Source organism: Sorex araneus, chromosome 10, assembly GCF_027595985.1.
Source record: "Sorex araneus isolate mSorAra2 chromosome 10, mSorAra2.pri, whole genome shotgun sequence".
Lineage (NCBI taxonomy): Eukaryota > Metazoa > Chordata > Mammalia > Eulipotyphla > Soricidae > Sorex > Sorex araneus.
Window position 1 is genome coordinate 67,378,493 of NC_073311.1, and position 27,181 is coordinate 67,405,673.

At 45.9% G+C, this 27,181-nt stretch overlaps 1 protein-coding gene across 1 annotated transcript in view; it reads right to left on the reverse strand.

The window, feature by feature from the left end:
* ABCD2 (ATP binding cassette subfamily D member 2) overlaps positions 1-27,181 on the reverse strand; it is a 53,201-nt gene that overhangs the window by 13,083 nt on the left and 12,937 nt on the right. The window contains exons 4-7 of the mRNA XM_055118112.1: positions 24,512-24,674; positions 23,544-23,638; positions 18,925-19,070; positions 876-1,021 (exon numbers count right to left, since the gene is read on the reverse strand). Coding sequence (XP_054974087.1) covers positions 876-1,021; positions 18,925-19,070; positions 23,544-23,638; positions 24,512-24,674 — 550 coding nt within the window. The remainder of the gene's footprint in view (positions 1-875; positions 1,022-18,924; positions 19,071-23,543; positions 23,639-24,511; positions 24,675-27,181) is intronic.

Consider the following 27,181-nt stretch of genomic DNA (forward strand, 5'->3'; position numbering starts at 1 on the left):
AGGCTGTGTGCAAGGCCAATGCCCTACCTGCTGTACTATTGCTCTGGCCCCGTATGACTAGATTTATTAAGCATAAGTGACCATTTGGAACCTAAGTTCAGATTGCCCCACAGTGGGGGAAATATTCTGGGCTTCAAACAAAATTTCCCTTGCCAATTGAGAACAAGGAATAAGGAAAAGTATTTGGGTCAGAGGAAACGTTAGCTTTACAAATCTGAATAAACCATGTCCTTTGTTCCAGTAAACCCCGAACTTTTGTGGGCAGCACCGCCTGCTCCCAGCAGTCAAGTGGGGGCGAGTCTGCATGGCCTCACTCCGGGTCAGAGCGGCCAGGCCGGCAGGGAGAAAGGCTTTCCTGCGTGCCAGGGTGGCCGTCTGTCCGTCCATGCGCCCACACTCGACCCCTCCCTGCTTGTAAGCTGGAATGGAAGAGGGCGTCAAGTCAGAGCATTTCCTAAGCAGAACGTCGACTGGTCTGAAGAGGGTGTCGGGAGGCTCCTGGGAGGCGAGTCCAGGGCAGGAGACTCGCTCCAGCTGCTCCGGGAGGGAGACCCGGGCGGCAATGCGGCTCGGAGCTGCAGGCTTGGGTCTGGGGACGGAGAACCTTGGCGTGTCCTCAGGGCTACGAGACCAGGCACCTGCAGTGGGAGGGTGACCACAGCAGGAGCCAACTGTCCTCACGTGGCCAGAAGGTCTTACACCACAGAACCCTGTCACTCACATGACCTGCTCTTGCAAACTCCCCAGCATGAACCCGAACCCCTGCTGACCATGACTCCCCAGGGCCAGAGCCAGACGCCGGGCCAGGTCTTCCCGGGAGGCGCGGGCACGTGGGGAAGGACCGGCCTCGGTGTGCTGGGGAGGGGAGGCCGTACCTCCTTCTCGCTGCACGATGTGGAAGAGGTGCACGCGCCGCAGGATGTGCTCCAGGTCCTGGTCTGTGAAGCCCTTTTCCCGCATGTCGTCCTGAGAGTCGGGGTAGATGACTTGGTCCCGGAGACTCCCCAGAGACATGTAGGGCCTGAAAGACACGAGCACACAGCACTCCAGTGCACAGCGGGCGTCACCCGCAGTGCTGCCTCCTCGGGCGTGGCTGCAGTACGCCGGACGGACCGACCACCAACCAGCTCGACGACCCTGTTCCCTCCTTCATGCGTCTGCCGGTGGCGGCTGAGCGGGTGGGGAGGCAGCTCGCGGCCACTGAACGCACGCGTGAGCAACCACTCTTCTCGAACCCAAGTTCCCATGAGGACGAGCTGGTGACCTCCTGCCCACATGCATACTGATCTCAGTGCATTTGCAAAGATTATTTGGGTGATGTGACTTAGAATTTGAGGCTGTTTGTCTTCGCGGTGCTGGGAACCCAAGCCAGTGCCTCACACACGCACGGCAAATGCTTTCCAGTGAGCTTCATTCCTGGCCCCAAAGCTGTGGTTTTGACCCAGCAATATGACAAGGACAACTCCCCCCACCCCCCCAGCTACTTAGAAATGCCATTTGTAACAAAAGAAATGCAAAGTAAGACCCCACTGAGTCCCCTGCTCCTGCCCCCCTTCCCCCTCCACTTCCTCCTCCTTTCCCCCTCCCCTCCTCTCTGGTACTCAGGGGCTGCTCCCTGTGGTGTGTGAGGCCTCCTGGGCAGTCCCTCAGCACAGGCTCCGAGCCACCTCCCTGCCAGTACAGGGCTACACTCGGGCACTGCCCCGCTCCAGCCTGCAAAGCTGGGCCCTGACCTCGGATCGTGTAGGGGCACTGCCCGTGAAGGTCTGTGGACACAGTGCTGTGGGTACACTGAGGCAGGCCACCTCGGGGGAGGGCCAGGCTGTGGGAAGGGCTAGCCTGGGAGTGGGGCCTGCCTGGGTGGGCGGCCCAGAGAAGGGCTGTGGGGGAGAGCTGTCCAGGAGAGCTGGAAGGTCAGGACACGGTGGGGGGTGTCCACGAAGGCTGCTGGTAGCTGGGGGCTGCCTGTGCTGGCGGAGGCTGAGCAGCCGGGGGGCGGGGGGGGGGGCTGCCCAGCAGGTATGCGCAGGGTTCCAGGAACCAGCTGCTGCATCACTTTCAGGAATAACAACATGCTTCTGTGAATTCCTTCCATGAGTGGCAGGAAGTGTCCCTGGAGAGCAGAAACACCCCACCTGAAAAACCACAAAACCACTGACACGGGACATAGCCTAGGGCCAGACGATGGAGAAACGAAACACGTGGGTGAGAACTTTAGCCTTGGGCCAGGGAGGAGACCAGGGAGCACGTGCCTTGCAGCCGGGGACCTGGGCTGGTCCCTGCCGGGCAGGGCCCCCGCACCACAGGGACTCCCAAGCTCAGAGCCCCGAGTGAGCCCTCCCAGGTAGGGCCCTCCTGCACCCACGAAGGCGTCTACTTCAGAACGGAATCACAGGGAGGAGCACATGGTCTGGGGTCCCAGGACAGAGCAGGGACCCCCCTGAGCGTCCCCGTCGGGGCCACGTGGGGCTAAGCGGGGGGCTAAGGAAGGCCAGAAGCAGAGAAGACCACCAGCAAATGAGCCAGGGCACCCGCAGACACGCCAGGCGGCGCTGGGGGAGGCAGGGCCCCGGAGCTCGTGCTGCATGTGGCAGGGCAGGGCAGGCCAGGCCCCTTGGCTAACATCCGTAACCTGGGTCCTCACGGCACGGCAGTGATCCGGGAAACCAGAGACAGGGATGCTTCCTGGGAACTGGGGTCTCAGTAGGGATTCGCGTCTGTTAACAAAGTCTCTTTCCTCGCTCTGGCACTGTCATTTTGAAAGTGTCCTTGGAGAACAGCACGTGGGCCACTGGGCTGAAGCCTGGCCCCACAGACCTGTCCAGGAGCTGACCCCCGGGCTATGACTGTCACTGGCCTTCAAGTGAGTCAGGTGTCAGTGGGGAGGCCCTGGGTGAGCTGGACAGGTGAGCTCCAGTGAAACTTGGGAGCCCTTGGAAGGGCGGGACCCAGGTTGGACAGCTGGGTGTGTGAAGGCAGAGACAGGCCGGGGCAGGAGGAAGGGAAGCACCCCGGGAGATTTCTACAGTGGCTGCCCACCCACCAGTGTGGTTTGGGCCCTTGGCCTCAAGAATTCACAACATTTTAGTTATATAGTGCTTAGCGATCAACATAAGTCATAATAGTCATACTTCTGCAACGAATTTGTAACCTGAATCGTATCATGAGAACCTTCTCAGAAACACTGCAACCTCTCCCCAACTCTCAATGTCAGTGAGGAAAACGGAAAAGCTGAGATTCCCTCAGGAGAGAAGAATCACAGGAGTCGAACACGCCGCTTGTGAGGTGGAACCAAGAAACACTGAGGGACAGCTACCGCCAAAGGCAGCCAGGGGAGAGCCTCGAAGCCAGGGCCCGACCACCCTCCGGGGTGCTCTGGAAACACCTTCTGGGCAGGGAGGGGCCATGCCTGTTACCCATCACAGGCCGTGGCCCTGAAGCGGGCGTCTCAGGCCAGGGCATGAAGGAGGGGCCGCAGGGCACAAGGCCACCCCAAATCCAACTCTAGACACACGGACAGGCCACCTTGCCCCCACCTCCCCTCCACCCTGACCTCCCTTTCCAAGATGACACCGGCTCTCGCATGCTTTGCTTGTGTCACTGCAACGCGGCTGTGTGACGCTGCCTTGGATTATACCTAGTAATACCACATGGCCACAGAGCAGTGTTACAAGCCGGATAAGGAACCCATAGAGCATTTCTGACCCCGGCGGCAGGGGCTTCTGAGCTGGACACAGGCCAGAACTCATCCCACGGAGGGCCGGTCTCTGCCTGGGCTTACGCCCTCTGCCTTCCTGCAAAGGAAGGGTACAGCCCCCTCAAGTGAAGCGCGGAGCCAGCAGGGAGCGGCCACTCGCGGTGGTCAGTCCCACTCTGCCCTGCGTGACACACGAGCCCCGGGAGTCGCCTTTCCACTGCTCTCTTTGCTGGCCACCCGCCTTCTCAGATGGCCCCGCTCACTGCAGAGTCAGCTTACGAGGCGGCGGCAGGCGCACAGTCTCTACAGCCAGCCCAGAAGCCAAGAGCCGGCAGCAGGAACTGCCAAAGAAGTCAGCTCATCTGACCTTCCTCTGGAACCACCGAGTCTCTTGAGAAACAGCACCGGGATAAGCCCACAGGAGCTTATCGGTCGGAAGGGCCGGTCGCGGTCACCCTGGTGGCACTCAGGAGAGCGTGTGTATGGGTTGGCCCTGGGCTCCACATGCCAAGCCTGTGCTCGGCCCTTCGAGCTGCCTCTCAGACCAGGATCACCACTGTTGCACGGTAGCACTGCCGTCCTGTTGCACATCGATCTGCTCGAGCGGGCACCAGTAACGGCTCCACTGTGAGGCTTGTTGTTGCTGTTTTTGGCATATCCAATACGCCACAAGGAGCTTGCAAGTCTCTGCCATTGGGGTGGGATACTCTTGGTAGCTTGCTGGGCTCTCCGAGAGGGACGGGGGAATTGAACCCGGGTCGGCTGCATGCAAGGCAAACGCCCTACCCACTGTGCTATTGCTCCAGTCCAGGGATCACCAATATTTAAAAAAATGTTCAAATGTGGAATTTCTTCAAGTGCATCTATATTTATTTACTTGCGTGAGAGGCCACACCCAGCGGTGCTCAGGGGGACCTGTGGGCCAGCTGCTGACGTGGGATTGGCTGCACACAACAGAAGCACCTTAACCCTCGCAATATCTCTCTGGCTCCAAATATTTTTATTTTTTTAAAATTTTAATTTATTGGGCTGGAGTGACAGCACAGCTGTAGGGTGTTTGCCTTGCATGTGGCAGACCTGGGTTCGATTCCCAGCATCCCATATGGTCCCCCAGCACTGCCAGGAGTAATTACTGAGTGCAGAGCCAGGAGTATCCCTGTGCAATGCTGGGTGTGACCCAAAAAGCAAAAAAAAAAAAAAGAAATTATTTATTTTTGCTTTTTGGGTCCAAATATTTTTAAATGTTTTTATAATAAGATTATAAAGAAGTTTTTATATGTTTTTATAATAAGTTTTAAATGTTTTTAAATATAATATGTTTTAAATGTTTTTATAATAAGATTTTAAATATAAGATTATAAAGATTATAAGAGGTATGAAATCAGGCCCAACCCCAGTGATTATACTTTTATAGTTACAAATATCTCGGGTCATGTTGATAAATTTTATTACCTATCCCACTTTTCTTGTTAACATTTAAATTATCAACAATTGATTATTCTGGTTAAGGTGTTAACACTATGGTTAAAACTTACTTCGAGAAAATTATTTATTTTTCTTTAACAGGGAGAGAATAAGGGATAAAACATTGAGAAATGGCAGTTCTGTCTTTTTGCCTGGAGTCTGTGGGAAGATGTAATTCAAAATAGAACAGTTTATAGTCATCAGAATTTAATAGGTGAGTATTGATAAATATATCACAGAAATATTAATTGTATTTAAGGTATAAGTAAGTGTGTAAGAATAATGAAAGCTAAGTAATTCCTGTGTAGGCAGCGAATAAGAAGTGAGCGGTCTGAAAGCCAGAAATTCTGCTGTAAACACACTTCCTGTAAAAATACATACCGGGATTAGTACGTCATCGTCCTTTCCATAAACAGCAAACACTACACTTGAGAGTCAGGTCATATATAATAAGTCATCCTGAAACTCTTTATTGTGGGGATGCTCAGGGGTCACTCCTGGTTCTGCATTCAGAAGTCAATCCTGGCGGTGCTTGGGGGAGCATACGGAATGTTGGACATCGAACCCGGGTTGGTGGCATGCAAGGCAAGCCTTTACCCACTGGACTACCCCTCCGGCCCCATCGAGACGCTTAGCTTACATGTGTAGCACGCTGGGAAGACGATCAAAGATCTGGAGCACGAGTTTCATGTGGGAGCACTGAGTTTGATCACATGGTCCCCCCGAGCACTGCCAGGTATAGCCCCAAACAAAAACAGACGTAGCAACAAGAAATGCCCCAAATGAAGAGCCATATTCATGCTTACTGAGATTACATTTTTTAGGACCAGGTATTTCTAGATAACTAAACATGTTAGAAATACACTTACTCTCCTACGAGCGGGAACCACCCAGCCTGCTCCACATGGGAAGAGAAATTCGGTGGCGTCAACAAGGTATTGCTACTCTGGAAGGCATGCAAACTTCTTCTGTAGGGTACTTATCACAGAGTCCAGGAGGGAGGGTGGTGGTCAGGACACACTCTTGGCACGTACTTGACCCACAGCCCAGGTCTGATTCCTGTCACTGCATGGTCCTGAGAATCCTTCCCCCTCCCGGCAGACCTCTGCCATATCTTTGATTCCTGTCACTGCATGGTGCTGAGAACCTTCTGCCCTCCCCGGCAGACCTCTGCTGTACCCACAGGCCCAGCTTCACATCTTCCGAGCTGTGCAGCACACAGGCAGGCCAGCAGGACTGCTCACAGTTACAGTGCGAGCTCCTGATGAAGGCAGGCAGGGAAGGAAAAGACCAAGCCCCAGCCTGCTTTCTCAGAGAATCCCAGGAGGCTGAATGACAAAGATTCACCCTGAGCACAGCAAGAAAGACTGTAGACGCTCTCCAAGTTTACCGAGTGAGAACAGTACGTGGAAGGCTCAACTATCACCACCCACATCTGTAATTCTCAGAGAATGACTTCACTGACACCATGTGGAGGATGTTTAATGAATGCAAAGGAATGATGACACAGGGAGTCAGCAGAATACAAGAAAATATGAGAGCCGGATGAGAAAACTATGATCAGAAATGAACAGCACATGATGGGATACACAAAACTCGACAGACGCTGTAAGCAGCAGAATAACAACACAGCTGAGAAAAAGAGCGAGGAGCTCCAAGAGGAGGCAAAGGACACCTCCAGGAAACAACAGCAGACGGGGAATGAACGGCATACAGGGAACTAGAGCAGAGTTCAAGAACAATGAAGCGTTCAGGGCCCTGAAGAACAGGAAGGCCAATCCAATGAGGAACTAATAGTTATAGAAATCATACAGAAGAATTTCACAGAGCTGAAGAATACAGGCACCCAAACCAAGAGGCCCAAAGAGTCCCGGTGAAAACAGACTCAACTAGGAAAACCCCAAGATATGCTGCATTCAGAGGAACAAGAGCCCAAGACAGAGACAGATCTTTGAAATCAGTAACATCAGAAAAACTTACATAAAAAGGAAATCTCTTAAAATTCACAGCAGGCCTAGCAAATGAGACTCCTTAAGCCAGAAGGGAATGGAGGGACCTAGTACTGAGACTTGATGAAATCAACGCAACATCAAGAATCCTCTATCCAGTTAGACTGTCAATCAGGTTTGAAGGAACAATTCAGAGCTTCATGGACAGGCAACAGCTTTGGGAATTTATACCCTGAAACAGTTTTGCAAGAAGCATTAAAGGAGCTTCTTAAAGACAAGACAAGGGGCCTGAGTGATAGTATAGCAGTAGGGCATTTGCCTCGCCCACAGCCGACCTAGGTTAGATCTCTGGTACCCCAAACAGTCCCCTGAGCCTGCCAGGGGGATCCCTGAGTGCACAGCCAGGAGTGATCCCTAAGCACTGTCAGGTGTGGCCCCAAAACAAACAAACAAAAAAAGCAAAACAAACTTCTCAGCATTTAGTATCAATCTTGAGATTCACTCAAGGTGCTGCTTATTGCACACTATTAGATTAGGAACGGTTTGTTTATTCCTAGTTTGCTAAAGGATTTTCACTGTCACTGTCATCCCATTGCTCATCAATTTGTTCGAGTGGGCACCAGTAACGTCTCTCATTGAGAGACTTATTGTTACTGTTTTTGGCATATCCAATATGCATGGGTAGCTTGCCAGGCTCTGCCGTGCAGGCTCTATACTCTCAGTAGCTTGCTGGGCTCTCCGAGAGGGGTGGAGGAATCAAACACGGGTTGGGTTGGCTGCGTGAAAGGCAAAAGCCCAACCTCTGTGCTACTGCTCCAGCCCAAAGGATTTTACACTTTTTAAATAATGAATTAATGTTCCATTTATATTAAATGTTTTGTGTACATTAAGATAACTTAATTTTTACACTGTAGAGATTTTTATTGTAATTGTTTACTTACTAACGCAGATACTTAAGCAGTATCTGTAACATATTTTCTAACATAGAACCAATATTCCCTTTCTTAAAATAAAACACACTTTTTTGAGTATATAGGCCTATTCAGATTTTCCTCTTAAGGAATACTGTCTGCCATAGAGGTTGGGGGAGGGTGGGGCGGGGGGGGGTATACCCAGGATATCGGTGGTGGGGAATGTGCACTGGTGGAGGGATGGGTGTTTGATCATTGTGAGATTGTAACCCAAACATGAAAGCTTGTAACTATCTCATGGTGATTCAATAAAATTTAAAAAATTAAAAAAAAAAACCAGGATTTTCCCCTTAAAATTTTTGTTTAACTTTTTTTTTTTCCCTTTTTGGGCCATACCCAGTGGTGCTCAGGGCTTAGTCCTGGTTTTATGCTCAACTGACCACATGGGATTCTGGGTACCCAACCCGGGCTGGCTGTGTGCAAGGCAAACACCTAACTGCTGTACTATGGCCAGCACCTCCCCTTAACATTTTCTTCAATTCATATCACTCTTACTAAATTTTACATTTCCTAGGATTTATCTATTCCACGCATGGGAACAGAACTGTTCAGAATGTAGCACTATAGCACTGTCGTCCTGTTGCTCATTGATTTGCTCGAATGGGCACCAGGAACGTCTCCATTGTGAGACTTGTTACTGTTTTTGGCATATCGAATACGCCACGGGCAGCTTGCCAGGCTCTGCTGTGTGGGCGGAATACTCTCGGTAGCTTGCAGGGGTCTCTGAGAGGGGCGGAGGAATCGAACCTGAGTTGGCTGTGTGCAAGGCAAACGCCCTACCTGCTGTGCTATCGCTCCAGTCCATTGTTCATAATATTAACTAAAAATTTAGATAACTGTAAAAAGATATAGTTTTAAAAAATAATTTCATCAGTTTATCACTGATTTATAATCTTATGAAATTTCAATAGCTTAGTTCTGTTCATCTATATGTTCACCTCCACGATAAAGCTTTGAGAAAAGGATCTCTCCCATATCCGGGATTTAAAAAAATAAAACAGAGCAGAAAACAGTAAGGGAACGACAAATGGCCGAAGTCACTGGAACTGGAGACTCTTTCTGAGAGCTGGATTTGCTGTGCAGGGAGGCAGGCCCTCCACGGCGAATGGTGTGAGCGCATGCATGAAGGTGTGGTTAACAGCGCTGCACATTCCAGGAACTCAATAAAAACAAAAATGGTCTCAAAAATTCTGCTCTGTTAGGAGCACTGCTCACTGGGGCCTGGAGACAGTATGGTGGTCAGGGTATAAGCTGGACTAGACTCAGCCAGGCTCTAGTCATGGCACCAGGCGGTTCCCTGAGCACCACCAGGGGCAGCCCCGAGGCCCCACACGCCACTGCGATGGCCTGGGGTCCCCAGCACTGCAGGGCTCCCGTGTTAAGCTGCTGCAGGTAAGGGGAGAATGGCTGGTGGCCCCTCCCCCAGAGAGTCTGTACCGTTTATGAGACTGCACGGGAGCTCCAATGCTGGCCTTCTGCAATTCACTGAGGAAATGAAGATTATTTTCTCATCATTGTACAGGTTAGCCCATTTGGAAGTTAAACATGAAAAAATATATCAGTAATGTTTTCCCAAACAACGAGAACTTAGGAGAAACCACGTTTACATTTGCATTCCTTTAGGAGATTTTAGAAGATGATGGATTGCTACAAAGCATGCACAAAACTATGCAGTTTACAAAATGTGCAACTTACTCTTATAAGAGAGTTGCCTGAATATTTACACAAAATTCACTTGCTGCGACTGGACTACTCAGGAAGCAAGGGGACAGAAGTGACTTCTCGGCGAGGGCCATGTTTCGTTCCGAACTGCTGGTTAGGTGACGAGCCTGTGTCCCTCAAACAGGTGATGAGCAGCGTGTGCAAGTCAGTGTCCTGGCTAGGGCGAGGGAGCAGAGCCCAGGCCTGCAGCGCTGCCCGGGGCTCCCGGCCGCCAGTTCTCTGTGGGACGGCGCATGGGCCCTGCATCCCAGCGTGTGCAGACACACAGCCCTGTGAGCTCACACCAGGGGCATGCTCAGTGCCAAGTGGGCTCAGTGGGGTCTGTCCAGGAACAGTCGCCTCCCCCAGTTCCCTGGTCTGCAGGCAGCAGGCGCAGGAGTGACCTTCGGGGAGTGGGACTTTCTGCCGAGGCCTGCCCCTTCCTTCCAGGGGTTTCTGGCCCACCGTCCCCTCGAAAATGGCGTGTTAGTGCTGTGCACGTGGCCCAGGGGCTTCTCTAAAGACAGAAAAACAAACACCCTGGGTGGACTGGGCAGGACTGGGGGTGTGGATTTCCAGCCCGAGTCAGTGAGCCAAGGGATGGCTGTGATGCCCAATGGGCAAATGAAATGCCGATCTGAAAAAACACTCACTCAGAAGGCCAGTGTACACAAATTCAAATTATTACGCTGTATGCCTGAAGTAAATATTATATATACTAGCATACTTAAATAAACATGAAGAACCGGAAAGCCCAAAAGGTAGAGTTTTGGAGAGACAATGAGGGCTAATTTAAAGTACCTTCCCCAGCTTCTTTCTTCATCCCTTCTGAGGCCATCACCTATGTTTTCACATGACATATGATGCCCAGAGAAGAAATCCTTGTCCTCAGAGCCAGCACCGCTCTGTCCGTGCAGGGACCCTCTCACGGAGCAGACCGTGGAGCTGCTTGTCAGCGGTTCTGCTCCTGGGCTGAGCACTGTGGTGTGAGAGCGCTCTCCCTCTGAAAGGAAGGCCTGCACTGGGAGGTGCACACCGGAGACTTCAATGCATGTTCAGATTTTAAAACATGGATGAAAGTCCTCAGACACACCCATGCCTGGGGGTTGCAGGGCATCAGTCTCAGCACTGATCTCACTGACAGTCCTGGCCTTTCTGCTGAGCTCCCGAAAAGAAAACAAAACCGTCTCTTCTCAGATGCAAAGGACAATCACTTCTGCATTGCAGAAAGATCTGATTACAGGGTCAGAGCAACAGTACAGCAGGTAGCATCCGCCTTGCACTCAGCCAATTCGGGCTCAGTCCCTGGCACACCAGATGGTCCCCTAAGCCAGCCGGGAGTGATCCCTGAGCAGAGCCAGGAGGAAGCCCTGAGCAGTGCTGGGTGTGGCCCAGAAAGAAACAGAAATCTGATTATATCACAGTAAGAAGTCTGATCTAAAATGAAAGGAGTGTCTTAGAAAAAAAAATCGCAGAAAATGGGGTTTCAGAACAGAAAGAACAGAGAACAAACTAATTCAAAAGTCATTTGAACATGCTCTGGTTTAAAGGCATTATGCTCTCAGTAAGAGCAAAGACTCCTTCACATGAATGTAAGTGGTGGTCAGCCAACCTGGTGCTAGATGATGCAGAAAATGGTTCGATGCTCCCTCCCCAAAGCATCACGACTGTCCCAAACAAAGGCTGAAGAAGTGGAGACTCACACACGCCAGCCAACCGCCTCAGCTGCCCAGACTCCCAGTGGGGTGAGATTAGATGGGGTGCCGTTTCACATCTGTCTGTCTGTCTGTCTGTCTGTCTGTCTGTCTGTCTGTCTGTCTCTCTCTCTCTCACACACACTCACACACAGACTCCTGCAGGAGGGAACACAGGGTCACTTTAGAGTTGGACACTCTTGAGGTCGCATGTTAGTCCCACACCTACTAGTCCATGACTCCGAACTTGCTAAGTTTTCTCATCTGTTAAACTAGGGGCGTGATGGGCTGCCACACAGAAAGGAGAAACATGCCATCACACTATGTGTGGAAAACCCAGAGGGGATAGTAACTGCCACAGACACTTTCACTGTGACCCTCTCCCTACCCCAAAGGAAAACTCACAGGATCTCAGCTGGGGCCAAATGCTCCAGGGACCGTCAGTTATATCTGGAGAAAACACTCTCACTGTGAAAACCCATTTAGAGCAACACGGTTTTCAAAGCACATGGACTCCAACATAGATGGCAAAAGTGGAAATGCTACAAAAGCAAGCAAGCACAGATTCAAGGAATTCTTTCCTAAAAGAGATTCCATGTCATGCACTCTTTTAATGCAAATTCCAGGAGTTAGTCCTGGTGTTCTCAGAGGGTGGCACTTGGGTTGCCCGCATGCACGGGGAGAGCCTTAGCCCTGCACTACCCCTCCAGCTCCCACTAAGGTAAGTAGGTGGAACACAACCAACACACTGTTCATAAAAAGATCATAAGTAAAGCTATCTATATTAATTTCCTCCACAACTTAGTCATACATCGGAAACTATTATTATATGGAAGGAACTTTCTTTTTTAATGTCTTGCCCTTGATTTTGAAGTCTGACTCACATATCCTTCTGATGAAGCAGCACTTATGGGTGCCGTGGAAACAAGTCCCTGTCCCAGGGGCAGATGAATTCTGAGGGACAGCTGTCATGAGGTAGAATCTGGAGTTTCCAGCAGAATTTAAAAAGTGTGGGCATGCTGTTCAGGAATTCAACAACCAAAATGAACTAAAACAGTCAAAGAATTTCTCAAAATCTGAGCAGAAATCATCATTTTACGCCTGCCCTTCCCCGGCCCAGCTATAGGCTTAAATCAGCTGGTGTATATTTTGGAGAAACACTTTACTAAAACTGATCAATTGTTCCTGCAGTTGCCACTTCCAGTCACTAATGAAAATGGAGTATGCGGGAGCTGTTTGAAATAGATTTATCCAGCACAATTTTTATGCATCGTCTCAGACTAAGATCTAGATTTTTCTTTTATCTGCTTCTCATTACTAGCACTGTTGAAATATTACAAGATATTACCTGGGGAAATCTTAACACTATTTCTTAATTTCCTAGGAATTCAGATTTCCCAACTTCAAAACTGAGCCCTAGAAGCATTCTCAGCAAAACTGATTTAAAAATGAGTAACTTAGTTAGAACATACTACTTTTTCCTTTCCAACCTTATGGTGTTACCAGATACTCCCTTTTTCTTTTCTTTGTTTTTTGATCTTTGTTTTTTTAGGCCACACTGGTAATATTCGGGGACCCCCTCCTGGCTCTGCACTCAGAAGTCACTCCTCGTGGTGCCTAAGGACCACACGGGACCTGGGGATGGGATGCGGGTGGGCGGCACAAAAGACAGGCCGCTCCCTGGTTCCCTAGACAACCGCTCTATCAGAAGGACACAAAGGCTAACAGGCCCACTTTTCCACCGAGAAGTGTTTCAGTCACAAAACTGAAAAACAGGCGCACTATTAAAAAGGTCTGTTGGTCTGTTTGTGTCTTTATTCTCTAGGTACACAAGACTTGACTCTAGACTGAATACGCAGGCTTCTTTCTCTGTGATGTAAGTACTTAACTAGTAGAGTCTTTCTGTTTTGTTTTTGGACAACGCCCAGTGGTGCTCAGGACTTACTCCTGGCTCTGCACCCAGGAATCACTCCTGGAGGGCTTGGGGGATCATATGGGATGCCAGGAATCGAACCCGGGTCAGCCATGTGCAAGGCAAGCACCCTACCCACTGTACCATCTCTCCAGTCCCTTAACTAATACTTTTGCTATAAACTAGTATAACAAAATATCGGATAATATTGAAGAAGTTATTCCAAGAAGTGTTTATATTTCATCATACGCTGAATTAAGTTCAAGTTGCTTTCCTTTAAATCAGAAAACCTGTAACAGTATGTAAAATTTTCCTTGAAAAGATCTGAGAAAAACTACATAATGAGGGCGGTAAATACTTAGTCTCTTACTTTGCGTATATATTTACATAAACTATATTCTTTTTGGTAATACAGATATTGTCCTATAAGATTTTAAACAAATATCCATGCTTTTTAGAAGCAACGGCTTTTAACAGCAATTATTTAAAAACACTTTTAGTTCTTCAAAACTGACTTCTAGGCCAAGAGCTAGCACAGAAGGTCAGGTGCTTGATTGCATGCAACTGACCCCAACCTGATCCCTGGCACTGCAGACAAGCCCCTGAGGGCTGCCAAGGCTCACTCCCAAGAGCAGAGCCAGGAATAGGCCCTGAGTACCACCAAGTGCTGCCCCAGCACCACCCCACCCACTGAGACTTCTAATTTTAATTTCTACCCTTAAGCAAGTTGCAGCTGAATCTTTTCTTAGGCAATAGTTTCATAACTTAGAAAGCATTTCCTACTGATTTATGTTTGTTTCAAAATCACAGGCCTTTTTGAGGACAAGCACGCTTTGTCTTTCCCCCCATTTAAAAAAAATATGGTAAAAACACATAACGAACATTTCCCTCTAAGGCACTCTCATAGCAGCCATCAGCGGACTTTTCTTGCCCCAACTCTACTACTAAAACTAAGAGAGAGTTTAAGGTGCACAGGGTGCTGACCTGTCCACTGATGCTAGGCCAAATGAAGACCCCCTGGCATTAGCTAAGCTCACCACCACCTCCCAGAAGGAGCAAATGTTAGAGATGTACTCTCTTGACAACTGTGAAGGGCACAGCACCTTCCTGTTAACTAGAATGCCACGTGGACGCTGGGCCCGTCTTCCTCCCCTCCTGATGCAAGTCTGTACTCTGACCGTGTCTCCCATTTCTCCTGCACCCTGAAAAACACCATTCTCTTCTATTTGGCTCTTACAGATTCCACATATAGCAAGTCCTCACTGAACATCATTGATAGGTTCTTAGAAACTTCAACTTTAAGCAAAATAACGTAGAATGAAAGCAGGTTCTGAGTAGCATTGATTTGTTCATTGTGGGTTAGGCTTGTTTCCCCTTTAAAAGTGTTTTGGGCTGGAGTGATGGTACAGCAGGTCGGGCATTTGCCTTGTATGCGCCAACCTGGGTTTGAACCCCAGCATCCCATATTGCCCCCATGCACCGCCAGGAGTAATTCCTGAGTGCAGAGCCAAGAGTAACCCCTGGGTATGGCTGGGTATGACCCAAAAAAGCAAAAAAAAAAGTGTTTTAATGAAGTGATATTGAACTAAATGAGCAGGTGCTGGAACTACCCTCTAAGTGCAAACAGTGCTGTCTTTCTCTCGTTTATCTCTCTCGGCACAAGGTCCTCCTGCTCTGTCCATGTGATGATTGGTGGCAGGATGTGACTGAAAAACATTACATTGGCTACATATACCAAATCATGATCTAGAAGAAATAAAACAACTATCTTATTTAAAATAAATTGTGTCCAAAGAACAAAAGTGTCCCAAAATACCAAATACCCAGGAATCAAATTAACAAAAGACGTGAAAGACTTATTTTTTTGCTTTTTTGGGTCACACCCGGAGATGCATAGGGGTTACTCCTGGCTCTGCACTCAGGAATTACTCCTGGCGGTGCTCCGGGGACCATATGAGATGCTGGGAATCGAACCTGGGTTGGCCACGTACAAGGCAAACGCCCTACCCACTGTGCTATTTGCTCCAGCCCCAAGATGTCAAACACTTTAATACACTGAAAAGTCTAACTCACTATTGAAAGACTGGAAGAGGACCCCAGGAAATGGAGAAGTCTCTGTCTAGGGACAGGAAGAATCAACGTCACCAACATGACCAACCAACTCAAGCATGAGACAGATTCAGTGCAATTCCAAACAAAATTCCAGTGATCTTCCTAAAGGACTCAGAACAAACTCTACTCAAAATTACACTGAATCAGAAAACTTCAAGAATATGCAAAGCACGTTTGAGAAAAAAGATGGGAAGTATCGGGGCTGGAGAGATCGTAAGGGAGAAGGTGCTTGCCTGCATGCAGCTGACCCAGGTTCGATCCCTAGCACCACAGTCCACTGAGTACCAGGGTCACTCCTGAGCGCAGAGCAGGAAGAGCCCCTGGCAGGTGAAGCCTCCAAATAAATAAAAAGATAGGAGGTATTGTATCTTTGCTTTAAATTATAAACAGCACAATAAAGCTATAGTAATCAAAACTGTATGGTACTAAAGATAGATTCTCAAACCAATGGAACAGAAGAGAACCCAGAGACAAACTCTCAGACTTGCATAAGTTAACCTCCTCCCCCCTTAGTCTAACTAAAGGCTTATCAACATTTTCCACCTTTACAAACAACCAGCTCTTAATTGTACTGGTCTTTGGTCTCCATATCCCTTTTCTCCTTTATTCTTCATGATTTCCTTCCTTATCTCTTCAGGCTTCTCTGCCTGAAGAGTTCCTTGAGTGTCAAGTTTATCTGAGATGTATTTTTTCTCTCTTGATATAGGTGTTTGTTGTTATAAACTCAGATCTATTGCAACACGCCATAGTCTTGGTATACTGTGTTTCCATTTTTCATTTGCTCCAAGATTTTTTTTTAACTTTTTTTGCACTGGTCACTTGGGAGTATATTATTTAACTTCAACATGACTGAATGATTTCCCCTTGTCTTCTTGCTACTGTTTTCTAGTTTCATAGTGTTATAATATGCAATAGTATCTGGAATGATTTCAATGTTTTTAAATTTGCTAGGATGATTTTTGTGGTCTACATATAGTATTTCTAGAAATACGTTGTGAATGTTTGTGAAGAATGTGCATTCTGCTGCTGTTGGGTGGAATATTCTGCAGATGTCCATTAGGTCCATTTGGTCTAAAGTATGGCTCAGGGGATTGGAGAGATAGTACAGTGGGTAGGATGTTTAGCTTGAATGCAGCTGACTTGGGTTTGATCCCTGAGCACTCTCAGGAGTGATTCCTGAATGCAAAACCAGGAATTAATCCTGAGTACTACCAGGTATGGATTAAAAAAAAAAGATATAGTTCAAATCTAATGTCTTCTAATTTTCTGTTTAGGTGATCTGTGCATCGTTTATGTTGATATAAACAATGGTGTCCTACTACTATTGTGTTGTTTATCTTTGTGTCTGTTAATGTTGGATTAATGTGTGTGTGTGTCCACACACACACACAAACACACACACACACGCACGCACTATATATAGGGTGCATATGAATGAGTTACATGTCATTGTTAATTCATCCCATTATCATTGCATGTAAATTTTCCCCCACTGTTGCCATCTGGTGGCTTAAACTCTATTTTGTTTGATATAAATAGAACCATCTTCTAGTTTCCATTTGCATGAAGTATGTATTTTTGTCTCTTATTTTGGTTCTTGTTTCCTCAAAGCTAAAGTGTATCTCTGATAGGCAGCTTGGAGTTGAGAGTCGTTTTCTTTTTTAAAATGTCTATTATATGCCTTTTAATAGATGTCTGTGCCTTTGCATTTAGACTAATTACTGAGACACATGGTCTCTTGTCATCTTGTCCTGTTTCTTTTGTAGTTCTCTGGTTCCTGCCTTCTCTTCATGTTCACCTTTGTGAACTGGCGGTTTCCTGCGGTGGTTTACTCTGATCCCCTTCTTTAATCTACTGTGAATCTACTTTGGGTCTTTGCTTTGTGGGTCCTATGAAACTTACATAAAAGTATCATAGATATAATAGTCTTCATTATGCTAATAAACTGAACTTTGACTGTCTATGAAAATTCTCGCCCTTACACTCTTGTTTTGTCTCTATGCTAGAATTCACCTCTTTTTGTACTGTGTACTTGTTAATAAATTATGCAAGCGATAGCATTATTTTAAGTATATTTTCTTTAACTTACACTGATAACTAAATGATTAACACAATACCGCATGCCAGTATTGGGATATTATGGTCTTGCCTATATATTTTGCCTCTGTGAGTATGTCATACATTCTCATGTTTCATATTATCAATTAGTATGCTTTTAAATTCAATTTGAAGAAACTTCAACTTTCACTTATTTCCCCTTTCTGTTGCTGATCTTACTGGGGCGGGTGGAGTTATTGCCCAACTGGCTGCAGTGCTCACACATGGGACAGTGCCAGGGACAGACAGGCAGAGAGCACGTGACGATGTCGGGCAGAGTTAGGGGTGCAGTTTGAGGCAGGCACTGGCTACAGAGCCATACCCGGGGGTGGCTATTCTTATACGCCAGGGGCATCGAAACAGTGGGGGTGAATTCTTTCTGTTTTTGTGTGTCTGACAAAATCTTTCTCCTTGCCTGAAGGATGATTCTGCTGGGTACATTCTTTCTATACTTCGGAAATGACTGGCTTGCTCGATCTTGAGCAGTTATGTTTAAGAACTGCAAGAAATCTGAGCTAGCTGAAATCATATATAAAATTATATTTATGTATGTACTTTCATTTGCATTTAGAGATGAGATTAGAATTCTAAAATAGACTTTTACCTCCTGATTCTAGGTCCTATGACTTACATCAATTTTGACTTTAAATCAAAAATGACTTAAGTTAAAATTGATCTATTAATGTGTCGATATCTGAAAATTATATGCTGACAGTGTGATTTAGAATCATATTCATGTTTCCCAATGGATTCTGAGATACAGACAGAAACAATTACTCTAGTGTCACAATATGCAATTTATTTTGTGATAAACACAACTGTCTGTGAGATATCTGTTGTCCAACGTTTTGTTACTACCCAAACTGTTTTTACCTCCTCTACTTCAGGTATGTTCTTTCTACCACTGTAGGTTTTAACAAATAAATATGTATATATCCTTAAGGTTCCATCTGTATAACTATAACTGAAATTTGATAATAAAGACTATTATATGGAAACTCCTAAAACCCAGGGAACAATTTTAGAACATATGATTCTATACATCTTGGTGGAGGGAATAGGATAAAATCCAAGAATTGTTTTTCCTATAGAAGAGATCATCTGCTTCTAATTGTCCTCTGGGCTAGACGTAGGTCCCTGAAATACCACCTGCAGTCTGGAGCATTCCTTCCGTGGAGACAGATGTGGAAAAGAGCAGAAGTGGGACTCTGTTCGGCCAGTTATAATCAAAGCAGTAATAAAAACTCTCAAGATAACTGCATTTCGTTTTTTTCCCCCAGCTACTACTACTAAGATGTGACTTTCTGTGACATGAAAAGTTACCTACCTTTGTGGAATATAGAACATGTGCTGAGGAGGTGGCTTGTAGAGGACTCCTTCATATACAGGCCAGAGTCCACTCAGAATTCGGAAGAGAGAGCTTTTCCCACAGCCATTGGGTCCAGTTATCAAAAGGTGCATCCCTTCTTCTACCTACATACAGTAAGAAATAGGTTATATACCATAATGCGATTTCTTGGGAGAGCGTTTTATTATTATTTTTTAAATTACAAAATTATTTTTTGGTTTCTGGAGCAAATCTGGCAATGCTCAGGGGTTCCTCCTGGCTCTGTGCTCAGGATTGGTCAGGGGACATAAGGGACGCGGGGATTGAACCCGGGTCAGCCACATAAAAAGCAATGCCTTACCCACTGTGCTATCTTTCTAGCCCGAGGAAAGGATTTTAAATGTTATGATGTATATGTGAAAAGTTTTCAAAAGCATAGTAACCTAGGGTGGGCAGTGCATCAAGTGAAGACATAAAAAGCTTGAGACTGTTAAATCTAGTTTTTGGATTTTAGCTCTAAGGCAGAAACATCACACAATAGTCTAGTTCCAAAGGAACAGGACCTTCTTTGGGGATGGGGGTGGGGAGGGGGCACACCCAGCAGACCCAGCAGTGCTCAGGGCTTGCTCCTGGCTCTGCACTGGGGGAATCACTCCTGGTGAGCTCAGGGGACCATTGCCAGGGTGCCAGAGATCAAACCTGGGTCTGCTGTGTGCAAGACAAATGCCCTCCTTGCTGTACCATCACTCCAGACCCACAAGCTCTTTTTGGAGCTGGCAATTGCTTCTCAGAATTTTAACTGAGGTATGGTAATCAGAGGAAGAAACACAGTCATGTGTGAAATAAAGAGCTGTATTTAAAATCTATTCAATTTTATTCATATTAATATTTGATTGACACTTACATTGACTGACACATACTGAATTTGAATACAGCTTGGTTTGTTTCTCAGAATCTCTGGCTACAAAACAAAGTTATCTAAGAGCCAGCTAGGTCATGTCATTTTATATTCCAGCTGTCTCGAATGTCACAGAAATCACGAAAGCTCATAATCACAGGGATAAACTGATTCCAATTGTACTGTAGTCACAGATGGTTAAAATTTTGTTTACCAAAGTAAGTTAGGAAAACAAGGGAATGTCTACAGATCAATTTTTAAAATAAAAGTACATATAATCAATAAAACAAGCCATTTATGGCACCTATTGACTGTTTCTATTTAGAACCCTCTATCTTATCTGTAATGTACATTTAACTAATTAATTTGATAATTTACATTTAAATAGTTACATCAGGTCACACTAACAGTAGGACTGGAAAGTCATCTTAGACTTTCAACATCAAGAAATCATGTTGAAATAATTTGAAAGAAAGAGGGTCTTTCTCATGATGGACAAGGAAAAGAAACATCATTCTAAAATGCTGCCTACAGGCCCACCAAGCACGCAGGAGCTTGGGACAGAACCCCGGACCATATGGTCCCCTGAGCACCATCTGGTGGAGTAACCCCTGAGCACAGAGCAGGGGGAGCGGCCTCAGGCACTGCTGGTTGTACCATTCCTCACCCCAAAAGGCTATCTGCTAGATCAAACACTATTTATGGCAAGTGATCAAAAACAGGTACGACTGGAAGGCATGAGGGGCTGCAATTAAGGACAGGCATGTATGGCTTTGTATACTCCAAATCAGTGATGCTGAAAACCCAAAGATGAGAAGGCACCAGACACTTGCTGTATCAGCGTCTCCCGTGCCATCCTACCCACTGTACTATCGCTCCAGCTCCCTAACTGATTTTTTTTAAAACAAGTATATGCGATAACAAAAGACTATCACAAAATATCTCAGTAGAATTTTTCTCTATTAGAATTTCTCTCAAATTTAGCATTGATTCTGAGTCTGTGATAGAAGACTTTACTACAGTCATATAATTTTTTTCAGCATAAGTTTTCTGATGCTTAGTAAGCATTGAGGGGAAATAAAAAAGAGTTACCAATTTTATTCATTTTCTTCTCCAAATGATTCTAAAAGTTCTAAAAGTCCAAGTCAAGAGAACATTTCCCTCTAGAATATGCTTAGAAATATGTTATTATATTATATTAATGTGATTTTGTAAAACTTCAATTTATTTGGTACTTTTATTGGATTATTTTAAAATTCATTTCTGGGCGTGGGGGGAGAAGGACTGTGGTGGAAGGGTCCCAATGCACTGGGAGGTGCTGAAGCAGCAGCAATACGACTGTAAAGTGATTTCCATGCTAGAATAACTATGTCAACTATGGCGCGGTAAATAAAAAAATAAATTTAAAAAGTAATAAAATTCCACCATGCTCGGGGCTGGAGCAATAGCACAGCGGGTAGGGTGTTTGCCTTGCATGCGGCTGACCCAGGTTCGATTCTCAGCATCCCATATGGTTACCCTAGCACCGCCAGGGGTAGTTCCTGAGTGCAAAACCAGGAGCAACTCCTGAGCACCGCTAGGTGTGACCCAAAAAGCAAAAAAAAAAAAAAAAAATCCACCATGCTCACAGCCAAATTCCTGTAGAGCACTCCATGAATGCTCCGAACTACTACTGATATACCAAAACAAAGGCTGAGTGGCTCCAGGATAAAATACAACACTCTTCACACACTTTCCCCTAAGGAAACTCTTTGAATCCCTTTTAGCAGATTATTCATAACAAGCAATACAAAAGAAATTAGGTCCTGCTTAGGCGGGAGGTTTTGGGGGATGAGACAGCCTGGCACAGGGTCTGGAGGCATCTTTGTAGTGTGTTACTCTCTTTCAAGAAATTTATTTCTGAGTCTCTGGATCATGGCCGTTAATGAGCTTACATGGCGCGAGAGGCAGTTCCTGGGCGTGACCGACAGGCACTAGCACAGGGACACGGGGAGGTCAACCATTCTACACTCCATGCAAGCCTGGAAATTTCAATCACAAGTCCTGCATACCTGGGTTTTCAGCAGGAAAACTGTATTTCTTTAACTGCACTGACACATGTATTTTTTCGTATTTATACAAAGTGTGCATTATATACTGTGGTGTGATCAGGAACCATGTTAATTCTTAAAATTAGCTTAATTTCAATTATAGAAATAATAAAAGACCTGGAGCGATAGCACAGTGGGTAGCGCTCTTGCCTTGCACATGGCCGACCTGGAATTGATTCCTCTGTCCCTCTCGGAGAGCCCGGCAAGCTACTGAGAGTATCCTGCCCGCACAACAAAGCCTGGCAAGCTACCCGTGTCATATTCGATATGCCACAAAACAGTAACAAGTCTCACAATGGAGACGTTACTGGTGCCCGCTCGAGCACATCGATGAGCAACGGGATGACAGTGATACAGTGAATAAAATTCCTTTTATAAAAACAAACTGAGCTACTTGTGAATTCATTCACAGAAAGAGTATGGTATGTCTCTAATATTTCAGTGAGTAGGTAGGATAATTCTAGAGTCATAAATTGGCTAATAAATAAGGCAATAAGATTGATGTTATAATGCCCAAACTGGCCAAAAACTCCACATAAATTACAAATAGTTATACTTGAGATTAGACATAAAGACTGAGATATTTTGGCTGACCTCTTCAAATGTTTTGTTTCAAATTTGCTTGCTATACATATAAAGAATAAAGAAAAGAAATATTTCAGGATTGTCTCTTGAAATGTCTTGTATCAAGTTTGCTTAAAAATGTGGTGTGTCATTAACACAGATTGGGCAGATTGGGGTGGTTTAGCCACTCTCTGGGTCTATGGAGAGAAAAACAAAGCCCAAACAAACTGGAATGGAAACACTTTCTCTAGTAGTAAGTACTGTAGAATTTCCCATTCTGTGCTTTTCATTCTTGTCCAGACCTTATTCGTATGTAAATGCATGTTTAATAATGGGGCTTAGAGTAAAACCATGCTAAAACCATGACCCAAGCGAGATCGTTACCAAGTGCAATCACGTCTTCTTTTGAGCAAAGCTCTCAGACCTTCATTACAGTCTTAGGTTTATCAGAAAAATTATTTTTTTGAATTCCAAAATGTAAGTTTGAGTTTTATAACGCTTATATCATGGCCTCAGATGTTTTTATATCATTTTTTGATAATCAAGACAGAATTAAAGTGACTCATTCTCAACAGAATTACAAGCTTGATTCTAATCTTCTGATAACCCCTTCCTGAAAGTATATGAGAATCAAAAATATAAAGTTAGAGAATGAATACTAACAGAAGGAAATGTGTTAATAAATTTTATCTTGCTTCTTAGTAGATATATTACAATGTAAGTTTTTTTTTTAAAAGCCATTCCTTTGATGAAAAGACCTAAAATCTTGTTCCGGTTTCTCGGGAGATGTCCTGTTGCTCCCCACGTTACTCTGTGCAGGCTTTCATGCACCGTGATTTTCAGCTTGGCTACAAAGCAGAATACCGTTTCCTAGTGCCTTTTGAGAACAATCTGCTTCCACGCAGACTTTTTTCGCTCTCCCTCCTCTCATCCCGCCTGTGCCCTGGCATCCTACAGACGGAACACTGACCCTGAGAGTCTGTGAGTCCCTGCTCCAGTGCTCAACCACGTAAGGGCTCAGACAGTCTTTGCTCAAATAGGAGCAGAAACCCCGGTCCTCAGCTCACCTTGAAGTTCAGCCTGGAAGCCACAACCTCTCCTGTTGGCGTAATGATGGGGACATTTTCACAAATAATCCCGTGATCCACATCAATAACTTTTCCTGTAAGTTAAGGAATAATTTAAGTTTTAAAAAGCTATCATAACATTGTAATTAAGTGAAGGCACTGTGCAGAGTAACACATAAACTCATTCTGAAGAAAATTCACAGCAGTTAAGTCATAGAAACAAACGGCAATATTGTTTCCTATATTTAAGTCAAAGTATATTTCAAATTTAAACATGCTGACACATCTATGTGAAAAGTCTTTCCCTGAAGCATTGCAATAGTGCCTGTATCACAAGAGTAACGTGAAGTCTAGTCTTACAATTTACAGCTACTTATTTCCTTAAATTAAACTTCCTGCAGAAAAATCAGTATTGCAAAAGGTAGACAAGTCACTGGGCAATGCAATTTTTTTTTTCTTTTTGGGTCACACCTGGCAATGCACAGGGGTTACTCCTGGCTCTGCGCTCAGGAATTACTCCTGGTGGTGCTCAGGGGACCATATGGGATGCTGGGAATCGAACCCGGGTCGGCTGCATGCAAGGCAAATGCCCTACCTGCTGTGCTATATCGCTCCAGCCCCAGCAATGCAATTTTAAATTCTGAACAAATTAAAGCTTAAAAACATAGGATGATAAAGAACGACATGATGTTGGTTCTAATTTATTTAAAATTTAAAAGCAAACAATTCTGCCATATGTGCCACTTATAGAAATAATTCTCGAAATTTTGTCCTAAGCAAAAGTAACACACTTTTCTTTTCCTGTAGCATTCACTATCCTTCCAACTGCAACACTAACTTTAGGAATAACTATTTAACTAAATGTTGCTTCCTTGTAACTGTTAAAGACTATCTTAAAAAGAAATCTTTGGTTCTCCTGAGAAAATACAGTAAGTAGAGAAAAGACAAAAAAACATTTGAGCTTATACCTTTGATTGCTAGAGCATCACTGAGAAGTTCTGTGTTAGCTCCATTCTTGCTCTGGGTTTTGGACTCTTGTGTGACAGATCTCTTATAAATGCCTCTTTTTACCTCATCAAAGACCCAAAACATATTGTACACTCGGGCAGTGTAGCCTGCTAGTTCCGTGATCTAAAACCAACACAGAGAGAAAGTAGTTAATATGTCCACGACACACCTTCACCTTCTACGGGCTAGCAGGCCAGGGGTGGACAGCAGGCAGGACGGGGCAGGGGCTTGGACAGGCTTTTCCTCAGGAATAGGCTGCAGGTTCCCTGCAAGTGTGTGCCGTGGGCTTGACTGCAAAGCAGAGTTGAATGGGCTCTTCGGTGACAACTGGGCCATGTCTGGAGTCCACCCTGGCAAGCCAACCTCGACTTGGGGACGAGACAAGCCCCTTGCTAACAGGCCTCTCTCTACTCCCGTGCTGACTCGCCCGAGCTGCTGACCCGTGGGCACTCTGGATAGCTCAGAGGGCAGAGCTGGGGGAGTCCACAGCCCGCCGTGTGCAGCTGGGGAGACTTCTGGGGGTGTATCTCACGAGACTCCCTTTCCCTCTGTCTGGGCCAATTTCCCTGTGGACTAGGAATAATTCTTCCAGTGCTTTCTAGGAATGGGACTAGCTGTGGATTTTTACCCAGATCTGTGAGTCAATTCACTGGTGTCCATGTGCGGCCACTAACTTTTGAACACTTGTTATTTCCCAGAATAAATGAGCATGGAGAAGGGGAAGTTCTGATTTTAAAGAACTCGGGAAGACTGAAGTCAGGTTAGCCCAGCAGAAACTGTGGAGTTCGGAGGTGTGTGTGGTTGAACTAGTTAACCAGAGGTTAGGCTGGAGCCCTGCTGGTGACCGGAGCCGAGTGAAGACCAGCTCTGCGGGGAAAGTCTCAGTTCTCACTCGCCCCGGATCAGCTGGGAGCTTTATTTAGGTGCATGTGTCCTTTGCTTTATGTGTCCTGTGCTGTAGATGGTTGTCAGTGAATCTGAGGGTTTGGAAAAGCTTTTTTAAATCTCTTTGCTCTGTGTTGGAATCCAGGTGGCCTCTTTGGTTAATCAGAAAGAAAGCTCAGAGGAGCAAATGCTGATGATCTGGTAGCTGCTCCAGGCCCCAAGAGATCCAGGGCTTCCCCCAAACTCTAAAAATTCTGATTCTTCCTTTTTGTTCTCTCTCACATGGTGGGTGAACCTTGGATCCCTTGGATAAACAAAAAATATTTAATCATTTTCTGGGATCACAATTAAATTAGGTTTTTAGATTGGCTATTGGGTTAAAAAAAAAACCTGAATGCTTTCAATCTAAAAGTTTTGGAGGGGAGGCCCAGCTGGCTGTCCTCCTGGTGCGCCAGGACCCAGGTGTGGTGCCAGGGACCAAACCGGGTCCCAGTGCTAGAGATCACGGTCTCTTAGTGACACCAAAACAACACTAAGGTCTCTGTGGCGCCAAGGACCGAGCTCTGAAACCCTGAGTAAGTGTGAAACTGTGGACTGTGATATCCTGCACGTGAGAGTGATTATTCTGTGTTGGTCCCATAATGGTGGAATAACAAATACCCAAAGACAATGGAAACGAAGAACAAGAGAGCTGGAATTCAGCAGAAACGCAGGCCACCTGCGGGGCTGTCAGGCAGGACGGCTATGGTGGAGGGAGGCCCAACAGCAGGAGGGGACAGCAGCAGTACTAGAGGCCACAGTGCAAAAGCTTTCTGTGTGTATTCTAAAGCACCCCTCCTGAAGCAGACTGGTGGGTGGGGGGCAGACAGGGGAGGGGCTGGGGCGAGGATGGGAAGAGGCACTGGTGAGGGGTTTGGTGTCCAAATAGCGTATGCCTGAAACCTAAACATGAATAACTTTGTAGTTTCCTGGGGACTGAAAACAAAAACCGTGGACCTGGGGCCTCAGCCATTTGGGGTCTCAGTGATCTTACAGTGCATAAGGCGTTTGCACTTGGCCACCCAGGTTCCATCTCTCGCACCCCATATGGTCCCCTGAGCCCACCAGGAGTGATCCCTGAGCACAGACCCAGGACACTCCTACATTTGTCCCCAAACAAAACACACACACACACACACACACACACACACACACACAAACTGTGGACAGGATGGGCTGACTAGCATCTGAGAAGGAACTTCAGAGTGAGATAAGAAACCCCAGTTTGGGCAGGCGTTGACAGGTGGCTGGGAAAATGGAGACAGTGATGGAGAGAAGGTGACCGTGGTGGTGGGATTGGTGACGGAATAGTGAATGCTTGCAACAAGCCATCACGAACAACTTTGTAAACCACAGTATTTAAAACAACAACAAAACTATATTCATTACATGAATGGGCCTGTGAATAGTGGTGGGAAGTTATTGGCACAGAGCAGCAGATATGGTGGGCAAAAACTGTACCCCTAAAACATAAAAGTACTTCTTTTCTTATAAAGCAGCAATGGCACAAAATCAATAAAAAAATACAATGAATTTATATTGCTATATATAAAATAGTTCATGGGTGTGGCTGCCAAGCTATTGGAAAATGTGAAGAACGAGTTAAGAGAGGCCTAGGACGAATGGAGATGTTACTGGCACCCGCTCGAACAAAATGATGAACAACAGGACAGTGATATATAAAACAAAGAAACACCAGTCTGTCT